The 21,789-nt window shown below is 35.0% G+C and overlaps 1 protein-coding gene across 1 annotated transcript in view; it reads right to left on the bottom strand.

Annotated features, from left to right (window-relative positions):
• LOC124424442 overlaps positions 1 to 21,789 on the bottom strand; it is a 76,728-nt gene that overhangs the window by 11,609 nt on the left and 43,330 nt on the right. Inside the window, exons 8-23 of the mRNA XM_046963498.1 lie at positions 19,386 to 19,433; positions 17,960 to 18,162; positions 17,414 to 17,615; positions 17,196 to 17,294; positions 16,711 to 16,850; positions 16,300 to 16,372; positions 16,157 to 16,192; positions 15,296 to 15,443; positions 15,012 to 15,117; positions 13,728 to 13,760; positions 12,519 to 12,635; positions 10,117 to 10,163; positions 9,780 to 9,949; positions 3,602 to 8,555; positions 2,918 to 3,279; positions 2,484 to 2,543 (exon numbers count right to left, since the gene is read on the bottom strand). Of these exons, the coding sequence (XP_046819454.1) occupies positions 2,484 to 2,543; positions 2,918 to 3,279; positions 3,602 to 8,555; positions 9,780 to 9,949; positions 10,117 to 10,163; positions 12,519 to 12,635; positions 13,728 to 13,760; positions 15,012 to 15,117; positions 15,296 to 15,443; positions 16,157 to 16,192; positions 16,300 to 16,372; positions 16,711 to 16,850; positions 17,196 to 17,294; positions 17,414 to 17,615; positions 17,960 to 18,162; positions 19,386 to 19,433 (6,798 nt within the window). The remainder of the gene's footprint in view (positions 1 to 2,483; positions 2,544 to 2,917; positions 3,280 to 3,601; positions 8,556 to 9,779; positions 9,950 to 10,116; positions 10,164 to 12,518; positions 12,636 to 13,727; positions 13,761 to 15,011; positions 15,118 to 15,295; positions 15,444 to 16,156; positions 16,193 to 16,299; positions 16,373 to 16,710; positions 16,851 to 17,195; positions 17,295 to 17,413; positions 17,616 to 17,959; positions 18,163 to 19,385; positions 19,434 to 21,789) is intronic.

Below are 21,789 nucleotides of genomic sequence, written 5' to 3'. Positions count from 1 at the left end.
AAGTCATTATTATAACAATAGCATATTAGAAAAAGTATTGGTCTAATTTATTATATCACGGATTTATTTAAATCTTGAAAATCGTCCATAGATTTGGCAGATAAATGAATATGTTTATCGTGAATTTCTATCGCAATGAAGTATTTTCGATGATGATTCAAATGCCGTGCTATCTTAAGCCACGAAACGATATCGTTTAGTTTAAATAATGTCATTCAAACAACAGAAAAAAAATGTACGTTCATCGAGTTAAAAATATTTTAATTATTACGATTCTTTTCAATTATATAAATAATATTTCAAAATGTATAATTAACGTCTTTATTCATTATTTTCTTAGTTATTTTTGTATAGCTCACCGCTATACTATTTTTGCATTATCAAGGTTGAACTTTTTTTAAATTTACTAAAACGTACGTACTGTTATAAATCGTAGACAACTATACTGCACCATGAACTCGATGGTGTTAATAATAGTAAAAGATTAGATAAGACATTACATTGAACTAAGATTGTCTATCTTTTTTACGATTTTTTTTCTCTTCTCTTTTCTTTTTTCTTTAAAGAAAGATATATCTCAAAAATTAATTCCTTTTAATTGAAATATAAGTATTAATATCTATGACGATTTTAAAAGTTATTACGATTAAACGAAAAAAAAAGAATGTTAAAATATAAATCACGCGAGAGTTATTCAACAATTTTGAATATATATTAGATCACGTCAATTATACCTTCTTTTTCTTATCGAGCATACCGTCAAGGTAAACTCGAACTCGACTCGTCTAATGTAAGTTTGCATTTGGTTATCCTAATTACGTAACGGGAAGATAATAAGAAGGCTCTTCACATTAGGCCATAGACCGAACGAGAACGCCTTCGAACGGTCGCAACTACGTGGATTGTCACGTAGCGTTGTCAATGATGTACCGTATAATTTAATCGAACGATGTACCGTTCGTTCTGACATACTGCCACGAAATACAAATGGATATACATATATACTTTCGACGTATACTCGAGTAATTGATTATTCGCAATCGTCTATGTCTTTTGTATGTATTAATAATGTTCATTATAAATTATGCGATTCTATAAAATGTTCTCACGTATGTATCTATTGTTAAAAAAATTATTTATATATTACACACACACACACACACACACATATATATATACACGTATAAAAAGATAAAGTTATAATTGTGTATCATGAAAAATATATAAATTATCTTTTTTAATATTTTAATAAAAAACATCTTGTAAGAAAATTTCTCGTAAAAAAGTCATTATATCTTTTTTTTTCTCTTCCTCGGCCATCGAGTCTACTCGTAAACGTCAAACGTCTAAATCCCACTAAAATGATTTATTTCCAACGATGACCAAGAGAAAACGTAACGAGAATACGTGCCCGTTGCATTACCTATTTAAATCCCATGGCATATGTTTCTTTGCCTTTTTATATATAATATCTATCCTGATATTATAATGCGTATTTAATATGAATATTTTATCAGAAACGTTATCAGGTATTAAATGAAACGTTGTTACGTAAATGGAATTAAGCGGAAAATATCTATGACAAAAATATAATATTTGAGATTTGGTTTAATTTTAATGACATGACTTTTTGCATTATAATGCTTATCATTGTTTTAATATCCTTGATCGAGAATATTTTCGTTGGACATTAAAGGAAATTGATATAATTAAATAATGGAAATTTAAAATTGAATTGAAATTTAAAATTTTTGCAAAAAAAAAAAACTTTTGCTTTTATATTTTCGCAGAATCCTCCTCCTTCTCTCTCTCTCTCTCTCTCTCTCTCTCATTTTTAAACTTTATTAACCGGAAGTAATCATAAAAGCGTGCAAAATTTTCGACATGAGATTTAAATAGGTATTTATTAGTATGCTTAGAACGCTGTATTACGATGCGAAAGAGCGAGTTATTTTTGGAAAGTTTCGTGTTAATTACACGAACACAATTAACCAATAGTTCGAGCTTTGATTTCTTCAAGGATGCAATATCGCATGCTTTCCAAGATTTTCTGATAATCATGCTCTATGATTCATTCAATAACGAACAACAATCATTCATCATCCACCTGTTCTATGGACTATTACAAACTAGTTTGTCGATATTCATTAATAAAACCAGAGACATGCATTTTCAGTGATATCCAACGCATCGACTAATAATTATAATGAATTTGTTCTTTTTACTATCCTCTAACTAATCAATATTAATTTATGATATTCTCCGAAAGATTTTACCTAAATGGCGATATTTGTTTTATGAATTTTACACTAGAGGACTAGAACAATGTAGAATATTGTTAAAATATGCAAAATATTCCATTATCAAGCGAGCAATGAGATGATAATAATAATAATAATAATAATAATAATAGTAATAATAATAATAATAATAATAATGATAATAGTAAAAAAAAAATATCAATTAGCATGTTGTGGCATTACCTTGGGGCTCGTCTCTGCAATGTTGTGACTTTGGTGGCGGCGGGGGTGCGTTCGAGTATTCTATTGGTTCAGCAGAAAAAACAAAAAAAAAAATGAAAATAATAATTAGCCCTAATAACACTACAAACAACGAAGGAATCTCGCTGAGACACTGAAATGATAATGATTAATCGATATTCACACAGCACGAGCTTCTTTCTTTTTTCTTTTCATTTTTTTTTTGTTCTTCTTCATTTTCCTAATATCTATCGATATTGGTGCTCCTCAAAAAAAAAGAAAAAAAAAAGAGTAATGTACTTACATTGATTCGAAAAATCTCAAATTATAAATTAAGAAAAATCATCTAATAATATAGAGACGTATATGTGAAATTAATTTTTATCATTTAAGAAATGTTACCAAAATTATTGTTTCTAATTATCAAACAAGCAGACCTTCAAAACTGACGGTAGGCCGAGCAGTGTAAGTTGGCAATGGTGGTAACCAAAACTTGGCTTCTCGTTTAACGATAGGCGAGGGTGGTGGTGGTGGTGGTTGATATCTAAATCTCGGTCTATGTTTACTAGGATCGAACTCTTGATTCGCAAAAATGTCCTTGTGCTGCTTCAAGATTGACGCCGATGGCCGTGTGATTTTCGTACAAAAATTATCACGGCTCTCATCCAATCTCCTTTTCTCATTCGTTTCTTTCGAGTCTTTCGACGAACTCGCAATCACATCACCGTTCTCAGAATTACGATTTTCAAGATTTGGTGGCGATGACAACGAGCGCATATTGTCTCTTCTACTTGGATACCTGAATGCAAGCGAATAGCGATGGAACTTGGAGTTATTGTTTTTGTTATACAAGATATCTAAAGTTCGTAATAAATTTTGAATAAATTAATATTTGAATATTTTCTCTAGACAAATTAGGAGGACTCCTATAAACGTAAAGGGATGACATTGAGAAATTAATCTCATTGAAGTTGAAATAAAAGTTTAGGAAAATACATACATATATATATATATGTATGTATGTATATGTAAGGTCGTGATGTCAGCCCTTAACGTCGTTCGATCAATTCGACAATATCAAAAAATGACGCGAGCCAGGAGGCCTCAAGTACCATCGCTACCTATGTGCTACCCATCTTCCAGCAAGATAAGGTGTGATGTCCCTCAATTCACGAACATCGGGGGCGGACGTAAACATCTCGCCTAAAATCGATGTTTTTCCTTTCTTCTCAGGATCCTCAAACTTTCTTATTATCTTCTCGACCGGTTTTCTCGCAGCGAGTTCTTTAGTTTCGGCTTTTCGAGCGATGGAATTCGTTACTTTACTCGAAGAAACCGAGGAATCCTTTAGCTCTGCCATTTTACTGATAACATCTATATGAGGCATCGAAAGTGTGTCCAATCTCAATGGTACCCTTGGGATTGGTGGTGATTCCCCTCTTCGACGTGTCCTCCCTCTTTTAGATTCGTATTTTTTACGCAACCAATTGACATTGGAATATTCTTGCGGTTTCAACAATGTCGTCCTACTTTCTTCTATTTTCTTCAAAACGTTCCTAGCCAATTCCGGATCACTTTGAAATCTTTTTGGGCGTATACGAAACTTATTCGACGAATGTAAATCCTCGCAACTACCCTCGAATCTATCTCGCAATTTTCTCACTGTACCGTTCTTCACCAATTTCAAATAAGCACGCCAATATCTTTCCGGATCGGGCGACGTTCCACGTTGGAATATACTCTCGACACTGCACGACGAGTTGGAACGCGTTGTAGCCCGACATGGACTGATGCTTTGTGGTCTCGAATCGCGTTCACGCTCCCATGAGCAACGTTGAAGCGACCGTCGCATGTCTACTTCCGCAGGAAGCCTGCTCTTGGATCGTTTCTTCCTCTCGATTGAACAACACGTTGTATCCTGATCGATCGATTCTTTCGAAGGTGACACTTTCCCTTCCTGTTTCTTCAATCGGTCCTTCGATACATTCTCATTCGTTTCCTTTTCTACTAAACTTTCGATTTCCTTCATTTGACTTTTATCTTTCTTCATTTTAAAATCACCGAACTCCTCAGGCGAGATAGAACCAGTCTGATATTCCGATTCAAAGTCGCCAAATTCTTCCAAATCTTTTGATTTTTCCAACATCCTTTCCGACGATGCTGATTTCCTTCTGTACAATGGTATAGTCGAATATTCCAGTCGTGCCATTTCCGATTCACCGAATAGTTCTTTCAGATCAGCAAAACTCTGAGACGAGGACAATCTAGAAACTTTACATCTCTCTTTACTTTTTCTATCATTTTGTTTTGCATCGATATTTTCAAAAAATTCGATCTTCTTAGGTACGTCTTCCATTTCGATATTTCGTTTGATAACAGTTTTCACAGATGTTTCGGAACTCGTGCTATCCATTTCACTACCCGAAGTTGTTGAAATAATTTTATTTTTAGATATATTATTATCAACGTCAACGATAGACGATACTACAGGTGTCTTCTTTGACCATTCTTCAAAAACATTTTCCACCTTTTCCTTTTCTTTCGCAATATCTTCGTTCGGCGCCAGAACCAATAGAAAATCGTTCTTTTCCTTTTTCGAACTATCCTCGTAAGATACTTCCAAGGAATAACATGTTCTAGGTGAAGTGTTGGTAACGCTCGGTGCAGACGATAAATTAGGTGTACTGCTAACATTGATCATGTTCGAAGTTTTCTTGTTTGCCATGGCCGCTGCGATAGCACCACGAGTTTCCCTAGGTGCTAGAGGAGCCGAAGACGATCTCCTTCGAGTAACTTTATCCAAAACTTCCTTTCCAAGTGTCAAGGACAATCTCTTCTTTTCAAATTCCGTCATATGGGATTTTTCGATGGAATCATTTAATTCCGATCTTTCAAAGGTCCTTCTTCCACGTCCAATCGAGCCACTCCTTTTTAAGGTCGTTTCTGACCCAGAAAATTCCATAGTACTCGTCGACTCGTCCGGAGTAATCATAGAGTGACATCGAACGTGAAGACCCTTACCGTCCTCTTGAAAATCATCGACCACGATCTCGTACTTCGACGTGATCTCACATTTGTCATCCTTTTTGTTACGAAAATCTTCCTTCGATGGTTCGACGATAGAAGAATGATCGCGTCTGGACATTCGTGACTTTGTTTCCTCGCTACCATAAATATCGTTCAATTGATTCTTCAAAGCGTTTACTTGTTCAATTGTTAAACTACTCCAAAACTTTTTACTACAACCAAGATTTTTTTGCCAGGACGTTCGATCGGATATTTTCGATTGGATATCAAATTTTGCGTTGGCCTTTTTTTGCATCGTGTCAGCTACGTTAACAACCGAACTACCTCGCCATAAAGGTTTGTACACATCCTTATTAGCAGCTATCTCTCGTCTCTTAGATGATTCCAATTCGCTCTCTTCCTTTTCTAATTTCTCAAAATATCGAAGAATATTTTCAACCGAACGTTCCTTACATCTCAAGCCACAATCACCACGCCATTTAAATTTTTCAACGTCCTTCGTATTGAATAAAAAATCTTTGTCTTTTTGTACAGCTTTCAACTTTCCATAAAGTGAACTCAGCTCGCATTCCGCTTTCTCCTTAGATCTGATTTCCTTCCATCGTTCGTAATCTATGATCTCTTCATTTTTCATTCTCGGTCTAAGATCACCCGACGAAGTCGTTCTTTCAAGTTGTCCTATTCTTTCCAAACTCGAATAAAAATCATGCAAGGCTTTATACCTCTCACCTCTTCTTTTGTAATGTAATAATTCGAGAACGTATTGATGATAATCATCCTGATCGATCGAGGATGGACACAAAGAACTACTGCTTTTAGCGATCGAGGTGTTCGATCCAAGTATAGATAGTTTCGTTCGTAGATCATCGGCCTCGCCTGCGCTTCTAGCTCTAAACTTTTTTTTTATTAAACGATCTTGATTCTCCTTAGAGATCAGACTTCTACGAGGAGTTGGCGGTCTGATCGGAGACGGCGTAGACGTTCGAGAAGTTCTCCTAGAACTTAATGTTTCATCTTTCGATCTTCCCGAAAGCGTTTTTAATGGTGGCTCGCTTAGACTTCTCTCTTTAATTCCATCCCGCATTAAATCTGGACTTCTGCCACGTAAAGTCGTTGAAGAACCGAATTCGTCGACCCGTAAAAGACTGTCGAATTTACTGACCTTTTGAAATATAGACCGACCTGGCCAGCTAACGCCGCACGGACTTAAACTTCTTGATGATAAGCTTTCTCGATCCAAATTCTTGAATCTAGAATTTGAAACTGGTCGTTTGTGTGCCAAATACACACTCAAGGACTTCAAAGATGGCTCAGACTTGCTGGCCCTTCTCTCGTTACTTTGTAACATTTTGGTACGCTCATAAACAAAGGATTTCTTCGAAGCAACTTCAGGATATTGGGAAGACAAAGTTGGAGAGAAAACGTTTCTCAAAAATAAATTTTGAAAAAACGTATCGGTATTCTCCTGATGTTTCTTTATCTCGGTCATAGTTAAACTATGAACATTTGGACCTTCATCCATTCGTTTGATCATCTTTGATTTTTCAAATGACTTTTCCGAAATTCTTTTACCTTCCTTTTCCATCTTTTTATTCGAAATAATGTTCCCTTTGGATTTCGAAGTTTCTTTGTCTTTTCTTAACTTCTTTTTCGTATCGAACTTTTTGTCCTCTCTATCTGAACTAACTCGTGTAATAATTTCTTGCTTACGATCGGGTGTTTTAACGATCACCCCTCGAGCTTTCTCTTTGGATCTTTTCTTCTTAACACTCTCACTAATTTCTGTAGACGGCGAGGCCACGATCGATATAGGAATATCTTTTTTAGATGAACGATCAAATTGCTTCGAAATCTTTGAAGATTTTTTTATTTGAATGGGAATCGATTTACGCGCAGATAAAGAACTCTTCGAATCAATCTTTGGTGTTACGTTCTTTGACAATTGGGATTCGATTTTTCGACAAGGTTCTTGACCCTTTGACGATATCGCAACTACAACCTTAAGAGCTTTATCTACAATACCTTTTTCCTTATCGGTGATCGTATGAGAGGAATATAAAGTCGCTGAGCTCGTTACAAAAGCCTCAGAAGGTGGTATTTTACCTTTTGTATCCTTTTGCTTTTGTAAATTTCTTTTACTACCTTCCGTAACCGATGAAATGTCAATGTTCGATCTACTTAATCTCTTACAAGATTCTTCCTGTTCCCTTTTGGTCAAACGAGCTCTCGAATTATCCTTTTTCGAAATCTGAGAGGATTCTACTCGTGATATAATTTCTTTAGTATCGATCGACGTTTCCTGTTTCGTTTTAGATATTTCAGATTTAATCGAGATAGATTTCGTAGTAGACAATGGACAGGAGGATGAAGAAAATCGATTTCTTATTTTATCCGACGATATTCTATCGTTCCTCGTCGCGTTGCTTTCGGAAAGGCTACGTAAAGATAAAACGGATGGAGAACTTTTACCAAAATTCTTTGATAAACTTTGCGAAAGAATTTTTCGTTTATACGAGACTGGACTTGGCGAAGTAACACTTACGATTTTTGAACTCTGACGTTCTCGCGACTTTCTATGCTTCTCGAGATTGCTAGACAATTTTTCTTTCAATAATCTTATGTCCGAAACTCTTTCCGGATTGAAACACTGAGCATGTCTGGAATTCGATGATTGATGACCGTCCGATATAATATCGTTTTTATAATAATTTTTCAAAGTCTCGTTGTTCTTCGAAGATTTTCTTCGTGGCGGCGATGGTGGCCTCGAGAATGTTAAAACGCGTGAATTTGATTTTGATCCAGAAGGATTATCGGTTATTCTATCAATCAAAGAGGAACTCGATCGATAACCATTTGATTTCGAACTTCCTGCTTTCATGATCGGACTCTGTACGATCGTCGACGTCAACGACGGTGCCGATCGTTTGTATTGAGAGAATAACATCGACGTGGACGATCCGTTCTTTCCTGAGGTCGCGAGACCCTTTCGATGCACGCGTATCCTCGTCAAGGTCGGTGAGATCGGGAAATATTCGATCTCGGAGTCGTCTGTGGACAAAGTTTCGAACTTTTTTTTCGTTTTTTATTTTTTTATTTTTTTATTTTTTTTTTCTTTCTTTCGTTCTTTACGTCTTTCTTTCCTATTCTCTCCAAAGCCCGTTCCCGTTCACCAAAAGTTTGGAAAGTTCCTCTTAAGATCAAGCTTGCGAGTGATGACGATTTTCAACATCGTTAGCGTGCCAAAACGTGAAAATTGAAAATCCTCTTCTCTTATTATTCCTCGTGCGTTATAGTTAGAAAAAAAAGATAGATAGATAGACAGATAAATAGATAGATAGATAAGAATAAAAAAAAGGAAAACCAAATAGATTAAGAGTGTATCACACACCAATATCGATAAACAAGTGTCTATTATAGCAGTGCTGTGTGTATATTTCTGAGCGTAATATAAAAAATTTTTCTAAATTTTTAAAAATTAAAAAAAAAAGTGAAAGAACAAGAAAAATATTAACGAGATTAAAAATATGCATTCTAATAAGCTAAATAATTCGAGCGACATGCTATAGAATATAAATCTCATCATACCATGCCATCTTCGACTCGAATTTTTCATGAACGAAATAAAATAGATGTATTTCAATTCCTATACAATGAGATTCGATCAAAATATTTCGTACAAATAGATTTTACGACAACGCGATAATAAACTTAATCTTTGCGATAAGAAAACGCCTATTCTTACCTTTTGTGATTAAAGTGAATACCAATAATTGATGGATGATTTAAAACGAATACGAAAAATAAAAGAAAAAAAAAAAAGAAAAACAAAAAGAAAAAAAATAAAGCACATTAGTCGTCGTTAAATTTAAAAATTTTGAATGTTCGGCGACGATGTACATGGTTCGTGTAAATGAACGACTCAAATTTTTAGCAACGATAGCTAGCTAGCGATAGCGAGATGAAAAAAAAAAATAAACAAAAAGAATGCATAAGTCGTAGCTAACACACAAACGTATGCTGTCCGCATGCTCGATTATACAGAAAGAGAGAAAGATATATATATAGAGAGAAACAGAGATAGAGATAGAGATAGAGAGATAGAGAAATAGAGAGAGAGAGAGAGAGAGAGAGAACGCTTCAAATATACATAACATTAGTCATGGGTATAAAAATAAAAAGATAAAAAAAAAAAGATAAAAAAAAAAGATAAAAAAAGAAAAACAAAGAAAATCAGAGTCAGCACGAATTACACGTTTTTATATGGTCACTCACCCTTTGGTCGTTCCGGGGCTGGTTTACGGAGACCATGTAGAGGTACGTCACCACCACTTTGCACGCTTTTGTAAGCCAATCTTTGTTCCAGAAGACTGAGCGGACTGATATCCTCTCGTCGTCGAAATACCAATGTTGAGTCACTTTCGTATCCTGATTCTTTGAAAGCACTTTCAAAGAAAAGAAAAAACATTATTACGAAGAATTACATTATTACGAACGGAATTCGGAGTCTGATACAATTTTGATTTCTTTTATATATTTTTTTTGTTCCATAGTTTTTCTTTTATTTATTTATTTTTTATTTCATTTTATTCTACTTTGTTATAATACTTACTGAGACATGTAAGGCTTTCCTGGTTGAGTTGTACGTTGATCGAACTGCTGGAAACAAAGAGATCAATATTAATCTAATTAACTTCAGAAAGTATTCTTTTAACGTTCAGTTGGAAACATATGCAGCTTGTTAAAAACATGCCTCGTGTACGCAATTAACGCGTATTTGCAGGCATACCGAAAATAGGAGTTATATATATGTATATATATATATATACGATTAATTATATGATACATACAACAGTCATGTACACCGATATGCAATAATATATTATGTGGCATATTAATGTGCAAACATTTAATATTTAGTTTCACACAAAGGCAACACTTACCAACATTGGATATTGATTATATAAATAGAAGAAAATTACGAATACATTTTGATTTTTCTACTTGGATATTTACATACGATCATAGAAAATATCAATAACGTATTAATCCCTCGAATCCCACAATTACTTTTGCGAATCACTTCCCTCAATAAATTATATCGTGGAAACATGCTATACACATTCAGGCTCTATCGTATAATAAAGCATAGTTTGAAAGATACGAGTGAGGAATAAAGCGAACGAACGAGCTGACGTTGAAAGGAAAAATATAGAGAAAAAAAACAATAAAAAAAAAAGAAAAGAAAAAGAAAAAAGAAAAAGAAGGTAGATGAAACAACGATAACGAAAAATTCGAACTAACGTGAATATCAATCAAATCATTCCTAAATGCAACGAGAAACATAACGAATTCTCCTTACGATTCGACAGAATTATCGTAGCCTAAAAATTGAAGAGCGTAAAATTATAAAAATACTATAGCTTCTTATTATTCAAAATAGACGATATATCTAAAGAAAAATGTGTGTTACCTGAAAAGGTTTCCAAACAAAAAGAAAAAGAAAAAGAAAAAAGAAACGAAAGAAAACAAAAAGATGATAAAGAAGAAATGAAAATTTGAATGAATACAAGTGAAATCAATTGATATTGAATGAAATATAATTAATGAAAGATAATCTTTAAAAAATTATTTTTATATAATACGTAACTCTCGTAGATCTGATCAAATTGTTTCGTATGAAAGAAAACACTATGAATAAATAATCTAACATCGATCTCTACTAATTTTCGTTTGCTCGCATGAAAAATAAAAGATTTCAAATTGAAATTACCGTCCTTTTCCAATAGTCTATCAGCTCATATATAATGCAATGACCTCGATAGTAAACTTCCAGAGTAACGACTTTTAACCATCAAAGTATGCATCCATCTACGAGTAAACACGAATAGATAGAAAAGTAATAAAGAAAGAAGAAAATAGAGAGAAAAAGTAGAACGTCATCGTGCAAGTCTACTTGTCAATGACGTTGAAGCCTCTAACCCGTGAAGCTGGCGCAGAAGATGCGCCCAGAGCGTTGGCGACGTTAACGGAAGAAGAAGGTGTCGTTGGTGATGGTAACGTGAGATGATCGGTGCTGGAAAGAGAAGTAGTAGTAGTAGTAGCAGTAGAAGAAGAAGTAGTAATGGTGATAGTAGTAGCAGTAGTAGTAATAGTAGTAGTAGTAGTAGTAGTAGTAGTAGTAGCAGTAGTAGTAGTAGCAACGGCAGCGGTAGAAGTAGTAGTAGTAGTTGTGGTAGTAGTGCTTGTAGTAGTAGTGATGGTTGCGGTGGCAGTAGAAGTAGAAGAAGTAATAGAAGAAGAAGAAGAAGGCGGTACGCGTTGGTGATAATGATGATGGTGGAGATGGTTATGACGGTAGCGGTCATCATTGTCATCGTTGTCGTCTAAGTCTCGGTCGTTGTTGTTGTTGTTGTTTTTATTGTTATTATTCAATTGCTGATGATGTTGGCGATGATGATGATGATGGTGGTAATGGTGCTGCTGCTGCTGCTGTTGTTGCTGCTGTTGTTGTTGTTGTTGATGTTGCTGCTGATTGTAATGCTGTTGTTGTTGATGCTGCTGATGATGGTGATGATGATGATGATGATGATGATGATGATGATTATTAGTGCGAGTGCCAATGGGAACGATCGTTCTAAGGAAGCTGGCACGATCGACATTCTGCGGCGAAGACGATCGCCGAGGACAACGATCCGGTAAGATGAAGCTCTTCGACCTTCCGTCCAGCATGCTGCCAGTAGCTGCATGCCAACAACAATCGCTGCTTCTCTCCAAAGGTCGGATTATTCGATCCTCGATCGGCCGGACACCGATCGTTGTCTCCTCGTCATCGTGCCTGATCGATTTGGCGGCTCGATCGAGGACGATCTTCGTGCGATGTTGCTGTTGCTGATGCAGAAGAACATGCTGTCGAGTAGATTCAGACTCTCCATGCTTGATCGCCCGTGACGTAAACGTCCTCGGGCTGACCTCGAGCTGATTCTTCGAACCACATAGCCAAGATTCCCTTACGTTCTGACCAGTCTCCGGTCTGTAGGAAAGGCTTAACACACGTTGACCCTGACGTCCAGAAACACCAACGTGACCCTTCGGATAACTCTCCTGAAGACATCCGTTTTCGTCCAGCCACTGTCCGATTGTCGTGATTAACGGTCATGGTGATCGGTATTGGTAATGGTATTGGTAAATGGTAATGGTGGTAATGGTGGTAATGGTATTGATGGTAGTATTGGTACAATGGTATCATCCAAAAGGACCAGGAAAAAGCGATCCGAAAGCGAAATGGTTACGTACGAGCGGACATAACACCAAAGAATACACACACGCACGGACATCGATCGTGATATATACATATATGCATACATAATGGCTACGTACACATATAGAAATATCCGATAAGTGCCTAGACCAAAAAGGGAATCTATTGGCTTCCCCAGAAGGTCCATATTCGAATCAGATTTTTTTTCTTTTTTTCCTTTTTTCTTTTTTTTTCTTTTTTCCTAACGGAAGACAATAGAAGGATAATCGTGCAGAGTGAAACCAGGTGCGAAGAATGATAGTCGTATCAAAGATGAAGAGATTTCATGATCGTAGAGAGAAAGAGAAAGAGAAAGAGAAAGAGTGAGAGAAAGAGAGAATGAAAGAGATAAAGATATTTCGAATCGAATCTACCAAACATGAGAATGAAAATTTTATGATTTAATGAATAGGATAATGTTAAACTTGGAAAGCATTTATAACGATTAATTGTCAGATTATTGTTAACTCGTTGTTAAATCTTTAATTAATTAACATGTTTTTCTAAAAAGTAGGTAAGTAGGTATAATCACTGAGCAAAAAAAAAAGGGAAGAGCCACAAAAAGAATACTACTTTAATATTTTTTATCCTCTTGAAATTTGATCGTTAAAATAATAAGCCTTTGCTCTCAAGTTAGACAACAGACGAGATAATGGAATAACTTCAACTTCAATAAAAGTTGAGAAATTTCTTTTATGTGAGATTTCTTTTCCCTCGGAAAACTCTTTGGTCTTAATGATATTATCACTCTCGTTATTTATTCAATATACCAAAGGTAATGAATAGAAAAATAGTAAGAGAGAGAGAGAAAGAGAGAGAAAGAGAGAGAGAGAGAGAGAGAGAAGAAAAATCCAAGGGAAAGAAAGGAAAGATATAAAGTGATAGACCTTACATAATTTCGCTTAAGTACAAAAATGGCGTACCCCGTCAAATATGTCCATGACCTCGTCCCACCACTAGAAACATAGAATTAAATACAGCATTATACTATGCGTTAAATCTATTGAGTTATGTAGACATTTAGAAATAAAAGTTAAAATAAGGTGTTTTATCTCGTTCTAGTTATCATCCTAAATCAAATCGTCGAACTAATATAAAAACTCGAGATATTTATTTATTTACTCATTTATTTATGTATTTTTTAAGATAATGTCGAATATTAAAATTAAATATATTATATGTATGTATGTGGCTATAATTTACGTACATATATTTATACATATATATACATATATATATATATATATATATATATATATATATATATATGTCAAGGATTTAGATGCAAACTAGACGAGAGTAAGTATGTGTTTCGAACATAGGATTTACTACAAGCGACGCTACAAAAGCTAAAACAAACACAATGTATACGTAATAGTAAGTTTCCTGATGACTATGTGAATGTTCTTGTGAATCTTATCTTGTTTGTCCATATTAATCAAATAATAAACGCAATGATCTTTGCCTTGACAGAGAAAGAGAGAGATAGAGAGAAGGAGAGAGAGAGAGAGTGAGAGAGAGAGAGAGAGAGAAGAGAAGAAGAAAAGAAGAGAAAAGGAAGTTCGCACAATTATACGACTCAATGCTAAAAAGAAAAGCTCTCAATAATAAAATGTTTTAAACTTATGAAAGGAGCATCTTATATTTATATACTCGTTTCATTTAATTGTTACCTTCCTTGTCGTCCGCGTGACAGAAGTTGGCTAGAAGCAAAGCCATTTGAAACGATCATGTTCCAGGAATATCATTTTTTATCGGGTGAAAATTTTTATCATTTTTTATGCTTTTTTTGTATTCTTTTTTCTTTTTCTTTCTTTCTTTCTTTTTTTTTTTTTGTTTTTTCCTTTATTTCGATTCCGCGTAATACCTACCATTGTAATTTTATCGAAAGAGAGACATACGTCAATTATTCAGCTTCTCAATTAACGAGACGTCAGGAAGTTTTAAAATCTTTCACGTGATAATTATTTGAAATGAGATATTATTTAATTATCCTAATTAATATCCTCATTTAATTTATTTCCTTATTACACCTTATATAGATAGTAAGAATCTTACTTTCAAATCGATCGATCTATTTTCGTCCATCACATTTATCTCGGTTATCGAATTTTCTTTCGTTCGAACGAACGTTCGAATACGACAGCAGATGAAGTTTTCATATTTCAATTAAATTACAAAGTGAAAAAAACGAATGTTTTACGTACTTCCTTTGCCTCCTTATCGGCAATCGACGAACGCCCTGGCTCGTAATCCTCGATTCGTCCTGGCTGATTCTTGTAAACGTCCGAAGAATATTTCAACGGCCCATTTCTAAAAGTTACAAAAGTGAACAATGTGTACAATCACCATTGAACAGATACTCTCATTTCAATGATGCTTATATACGGTAAGATACGTGTTTTGTTCGCAGAAAATAAAAAAAAAAAGAAAAAAGAAGAAGAAAAGAAAAAGAAAAAGAGAGAAAAAAAGAAAAGAGAAAACGACTCACTTTCTCGGCATAGTCGACGTAGAAAAGTCATTTTCTTTGCCTCTTAGCCGACGACGGCTATCAAAAGTGGCTGATCGATCGGAATAACCACGGGGTTCAGGCTCGCTCAAATATCCCGAACTGCTGATGCCCGAGCCATATCTTCCTCCTGGAAAAAAAAAACAAAAAAAAAGAAAGAAAAAAAAACATATCCTACAATTAGAAAAATATGAAAATTCAATTTTCAATGATCTATTCCCTATTACATCTCCATCACCGTGATAATAAATATATGATATGAGACGATACGATGTCTCGTTTATTTATGATATATAAAAATTATTCTTATGAATAATCCTTAACCATTGTACGATCATATGATCGATCTCACTATAATACGTCACGTAATTTAATCGATAAATATACGGCGGCGATCGTAGAGTTAGTAAAGCACCTGCAGGACATAATGCAAATTAAATAGGTACGCCATGACACAATTCTCGTTAGACTCGCTTCGAAAATAAAGGACAACTTATAAAAGCTTATCGTCATTAACACTGGTTAGAACCAGGATGTTAGGTAAGGTAGTTCGAATAGAATATGGTATAGTGGAACGTATTTAGCGCAAATTGTTTATTGTTATTTTCACGCACGAGCGATTAGATTGTTAAGAGTATAATAATAATCGTCTTCAGTTACGCAATACAGTTGTCCATTCATCCAGACAAATGACGTAAATACTTTGGTTCACGCAAAGTCTATTTACATCGACACGGCGATATTTATTATTACATGTTAACTATTACGTTAATCGACTTATTAATGTTAATAACTCGTGTTTTTTTTTGCGTGTATGTTTTCTGTGAGGAGGAAGATATTCACCTCTTCTGGACTTGTAACGGATGGTTACGTAGTCGTCTGAAAAATAGTAGTGATCGATTGAAATTTTTCTTTTATCAATGTCGACAAATTGCAATTACTTTCGAACGTTAATAGCTTTTTAATTAACGATAAACATTGCCTACCGTCTCTGTCCGCACGATGTAACGAATCATACATTTTCTTGTACCACTTAGTCTGATTGTTCTCCTTGACTTCCTAAAAATCGATTTGCTCAATGATTAATATTACGTTAATTATAATGAATACATTCGATCAAATCGATATGTATAAAAAAATTTTCTACATAAAATTTATCTATCCAACACGTACCTGTTCGTGAATCATTTCAACTACCTACTAATGTTTATAATACATGTATGTATTTTAAATATCGTGTATACGTACATGTGTGGCGTATGTGTGTATGTGTGTGTATGTGCTATTTTTGCATGATAAAAAAAATCAAAAGCAACCTATTATTTCGTCGATATCGTCATTTAATATTAATCACATTCTATCTCACGAATTTTCCAAAGAAATTTTCTTAAACTTACCGATCTTAGAACGAGGGGAATACCCTCTTTAGTAGTCGGCCCGATACCTTCGAACTTTCGTGGACCCAAATCGACCATTTTTTTCGGCGGTTCGTTCTCCGATTCCGGCTCACTTTCGTACTCTTTCTTCACGGTGTAGACTAACGGAACATTTATTGATTTCACAAACATAAACGATCATCATCGTTGTTAACCACACGGTAGACGACGCGAGATTGTGAAAACGAATATATGACTATCGTATATCTCATAATCACGTTGATAAATTAAATCGACTCGTTGTCACGCGAAAAAAAAAGGTATACATATGATTGATGAAGAATTTGGTTTGATATTAAGAGAGGGAGGGCGACAGGTGGACAGGAGGGGGGCGTATCGGTAACAGGAGTAAGGGGTAATAAAATCAATGAAAAGTATCGTGTTAGAGGAACATGAAATGACATTGAACGAGTGATTTCGTACTATTGTTTTCATAATACACTTACTTATTTCTCCTGGACTAATTAATGGTTTCTCATCAGTATGATCGGCCTTAGAAGGCTCACTTTCTTCGATATACGCTGCTCCCTTTGGTAATTGTCCTTCTAAAGTAAAAAAAAAAATCAATGTTTAATGTCCTTGTAATGTATAATACCGATTTGAAAATATATTGTTCCATTAAATTCGTATATATATATATATATAAATATATATATCTTCAAACCTCTCGCTTTTTGCAGAAGCGTGATTGTCGGGTTTTGTGCCCTAGGTAGTCTCGGTGTAGAAGCTAACGTGTTCAAGCCTTGAGACGGAGCGGAATGAGAATTAACAATGCGCGACGTAGTGGATATGCTACTTTGTGAAAAGCTCTCAGTAATCTCTTTCTTATCTTCCTCGTTTTTCCAAGGTGGAGAAGCTTCCTCGGTCTGCAAACGGAATATCGATTAAAAAGTCAACTCTTGAGTTTATTCAAACAATTAAAATATATCCACGAGTACTTTATTGATTTCACTTGAGACGGCCGACGAAATGAAAACTACCTTTTTATAGTTTTTAATTCGTTTCTCTTTTCTTTTTTTTCTTTTTTCTTCTCTCTCTCTCTCTCTCTCTCTCTCTCTCTCTCTCTCTCTCTATCTATCTATCTATCTATCTTTATTTTAAAAGTTATAAGACAATTAATTGCCTCGAGGTAATTATTTTCAACAATAACGGCAATGATTAGCCATAATGTTTAACATTAAAAAAAAAAAAAAAGCGAGATCGTATCTACCTCTTCGGACTTTTTCTTTCTGCTTAAAATCGGGCTTTCGAATTGTACAGGACGAAACTCTTTCCTCTCTGGCACAGGACTCGTTCCTGCACTGGATGGCGTCCAGACTGGCGGTATTCCACCATCTTTTTGCGAATCCTTTGTACGATCCGGACTCGGTTCTTTTGGTGGTGCCGGTGGTTCGCTTCCTGGCGACCAAACTCCTACCGACAAAGTGAAATACATTCAAAATCTTTTCTCAACCCCAATTATATTTTCCATAATAGTTATCGTTAATAACATTGGAGTTAATTAATATGATAAAGCATTTTCATTTATACAGTAAACCTATTGTTTTACTCCTAATAAAAGCAAAAAGTTTTTTTAAATTTTGACGATTATAAATTAACTAAAGCACAAAGGAAGATAGAAGAGGTCCTTGCACCAAAGCGAATATTAAACGTACTAGAATACATGGTTTTTATGCGTTTGTGCCAAAACTAATGTACGAAATGTATATGTATCTATCTGTGTAGATACATATGTATAAGTATGTAGATATGTATAAAAAGAGCGCCACTAATCTTGGCTCGAGTAACGTTATTATTACATAAAGGACCATTTCTTTCCCCTCCATTTTTTTTAGTCGATTACGTAAACTCGTGTTACGAAGCCGGAAATGAAATATTCCGTTATTTCTTTATTTTTTTTTTCTTTTTTTTCTTTTTTTTTTCTTTTAACTTTATAACCACATTACTTTTGTAATACAGATCGATTATACATGTTTCGCATTTTAATAGGGAAAAAAGCATGAATGTTTGTAAGTGCGCGCATCATGTATCTGTGTGTGAGAAGGATAAAAAGAGAAAGAGAGAAAGAGAGAGAGAGAGAGAGAGAGAGAAGAGGGAAATGCGATCATCTTTGTATTAGTAATCTTCAATTTGCGGTATTAGTCACAACGGTGGACACGTGGCTCTTGCGAAAACAGGAAATGAAGAAGTAGTATGCCGAAGGAGTAAAATTAGATACGAGTAGTAAAGCACCGGCATATTTACTATTACGCATAATTACTATTATATTCAGAGCTGCACCGAGTCAACGTTGAGGCAAGTTTTTCTAAAAGTAAACACATTTACAAATGACTTATGCCTATCGTTATTAAATCGATTTATCGAGTTATCATACGTGAAAACATTTCGTTTTCGAGCGAAACAATAATTGCATAATTATTTGAGAAATAAATCGAATTACATGTGGAAGTAATTCATTAATGAATTCATTCATTTAAACAATCGACATTGAATTATTTCGTTAGTATCAGTAACATTTCCAACATATATTATACAATCAAATGTTCTCATTAATATCGTCCCGTCTAATTGGACGTTTAACGTGCAACGAGAGAAAACATTTTCATTAACTTCGCCGTTCATTCACATAAGTTTACCTGATTTCGCTGACGAGGCTTTAAACGTTGGGGCGAACATAACGTTCTCTGGAAGCAGCAAAGAATTTTTTACAATTTCGCGTTGATATACTTTATGATATAGAGGATATTCTTTCTCTATTCCTTTTTATTTCTATATATTATATATATATATATATATATATATATATATATATATATATATATACTATTCCTATTTCCTCGAGAAAATAGAGATACGGAGATAAAGTCGGAAAATGGACGATGTGTATTGTAGATCGTATTTTACGATCGTGACGAATGAATATAATACGAGATACTTAAAATATACCGGTTACCACATTTTAAGATTTAATCTTGAACAAGCTAAGCAAGACTTTCGATTCTCAACTTCATCGACTTAACTTCGAAATTTACTTTCTTCGAAATAATCGCTAGAGAAAAAAAGAAAAAAAAAAGAAAAAAAAAAACAATAATACATCTGAACGCTTTCTAAATCTTTCAACGGTGAGAGAAAGATACAGAGACAGACATAGAAAACGACATTCATATCGGCAACTTGCTATCGTTTTAGTGGTTTTTTTTTACCACGGTGAAGGTTATGATGATGGTAGGTGATGGTAGCCACTCATAAAGAGATCTTTCCTCGGTTTTTCTATCGTCGTTTTGGACGACGTCTGAAAGGCTTCTTAAGTAGTTTCCTTGACGAAGGCAACGAGGTTCATTAATATAAAAACGTGCTTGACGAGCTCGTGAAAGGTAGAGAAAGAAAAAATACAGAATGAGTGGAGAAGAAAAAGATAGAAGGGATGAAAAGAAGGGATGATGCTCAGAGAGATGAAAGAAAATGAGACGAAACGTTTCTCATGGGTCTCTTTCTCTTTTTCTCTCTCTCTCTCTCTCTTTCCTTCTCTCTCTCTCTCTCTCTCTCTCTCTCTCTCTCTTTCTCTCTTTTTCTTTTTTTCTCCTTTTCCCTCTTTTTCTCTTTCTCAGAACTATCATTCGACTAACAAGGTCGACATAGGGATGGAAAATTTGGAAAAACGATTCGCGCCTATACATACGCATATATATCGACACACACACACAAACACATACACGCATATACATACACGCGTATAGATGCGCGCGCACACACACCAAATTACTCTTACGTTCTCCACTAACAATTCCAAGAATAGATCGGCTTGTCAAGCACGTTGCAGCACGTTGCTGCTTTGCAATGTATACGCTCGCAGATGTGCATACTGCTGACCGATCAGCTTTCGATCACCGATCGAGATTCTCTCTCTCTCTCTCTCTCTCCCTCTCTCTCTCTCTCTCCCTCTCTCTCTCTCTCTCTCTCTCTCTCTCTCTTAATTCTGCTTGATCTCCACTCCAGCATTTCGTAGTCTTCTGATCTAATTATAATTTACACGAGAAGAAACGAAAATTTATGTTCTGAGCTCTAAATGCTTCAACGTATGTTTATGTATAGATTAGATATATACAAACGGCATTAACATCGACTATTCTCGTCACATTAGTAACTTTAATACGATAATGATTTCGAAGATTCGATTATTACTTCTAAATTATTTTATTATTCCTATTACGAGTTCAAATGATAATGATAAATAATACGACTGGCTCGTTATTAATTTTCATTGAACATTTCATAATATAAAAAGAAATATTCGAATGTATACGAAGTGTAATTAACACGTAACAATTAACGAAAATTAGCCGACAATAAGAGAGATAAACACGAGGAATAAACCAAGGAAATTTGAAATAATTACAATATAATATGGTGGAAGAAATAAATACACAATCGTAATTTCCTTCGTTTTTCGCGCCAATAAACAAGAGCTTATTCTCGGGTAATCGGTCGGAACAGTGTAATATAAAACGAGAAATTTTACAGCTTTTACCTCTTTTTCCCATCGTACAAAAATATTACACTACGAGCCGTTTGAAAATTGTACCGTCGAAAAGTTACGGTCGATAGATCAATGCTTCTCGATCGATCGATCCGTTTTCTTTCTTTCTTTTTTTTCTATTTTTTCTTTCTTTTTCTTTATAAATCATTCCTTCGCACTCACTTTTTTCCAACATCGCGAAGGTCACTTCTCTTCTCGATGAAATCTAATAATCTTTTTTTCAAATGTTCAATGTATCATAGCGGTCCGAAGACACACGAGGGAAGCACGAAAGATGATCGTGAACTAAAGCTAGCACAACGGCGACGCTTGGCAAAAACGTAACTCCGACGTCTCGCTTTACGGCGTTTACTACGCCGACGTCGACGCCAACTTAGACGCCAACTTAGACGCCAACTTCGACGCCGGCGTCGATGATAGCCAGAGATCTCTCTCTCTCTCTCTTTCTCTCTCTCTCTCTCTTTCTCTCTCTCTCTCTTTCTCTCTCTCTCTCTTTCTCTCCT

Source organism: Vespa crabro, chromosome 5 (assembly GCF_910589235.1).
Source record: "Vespa crabro chromosome 5, iyVesCrab1.2, whole genome shotgun sequence".
Classification (NCBI taxonomy): domain Eukaryota; kingdom Metazoa; phylum Arthropoda; class Insecta; order Hymenoptera; family Vespidae; genus Vespa; species Vespa crabro.
This window is presented reverse-complemented; position numbering and strand designations above follow the sequence as displayed.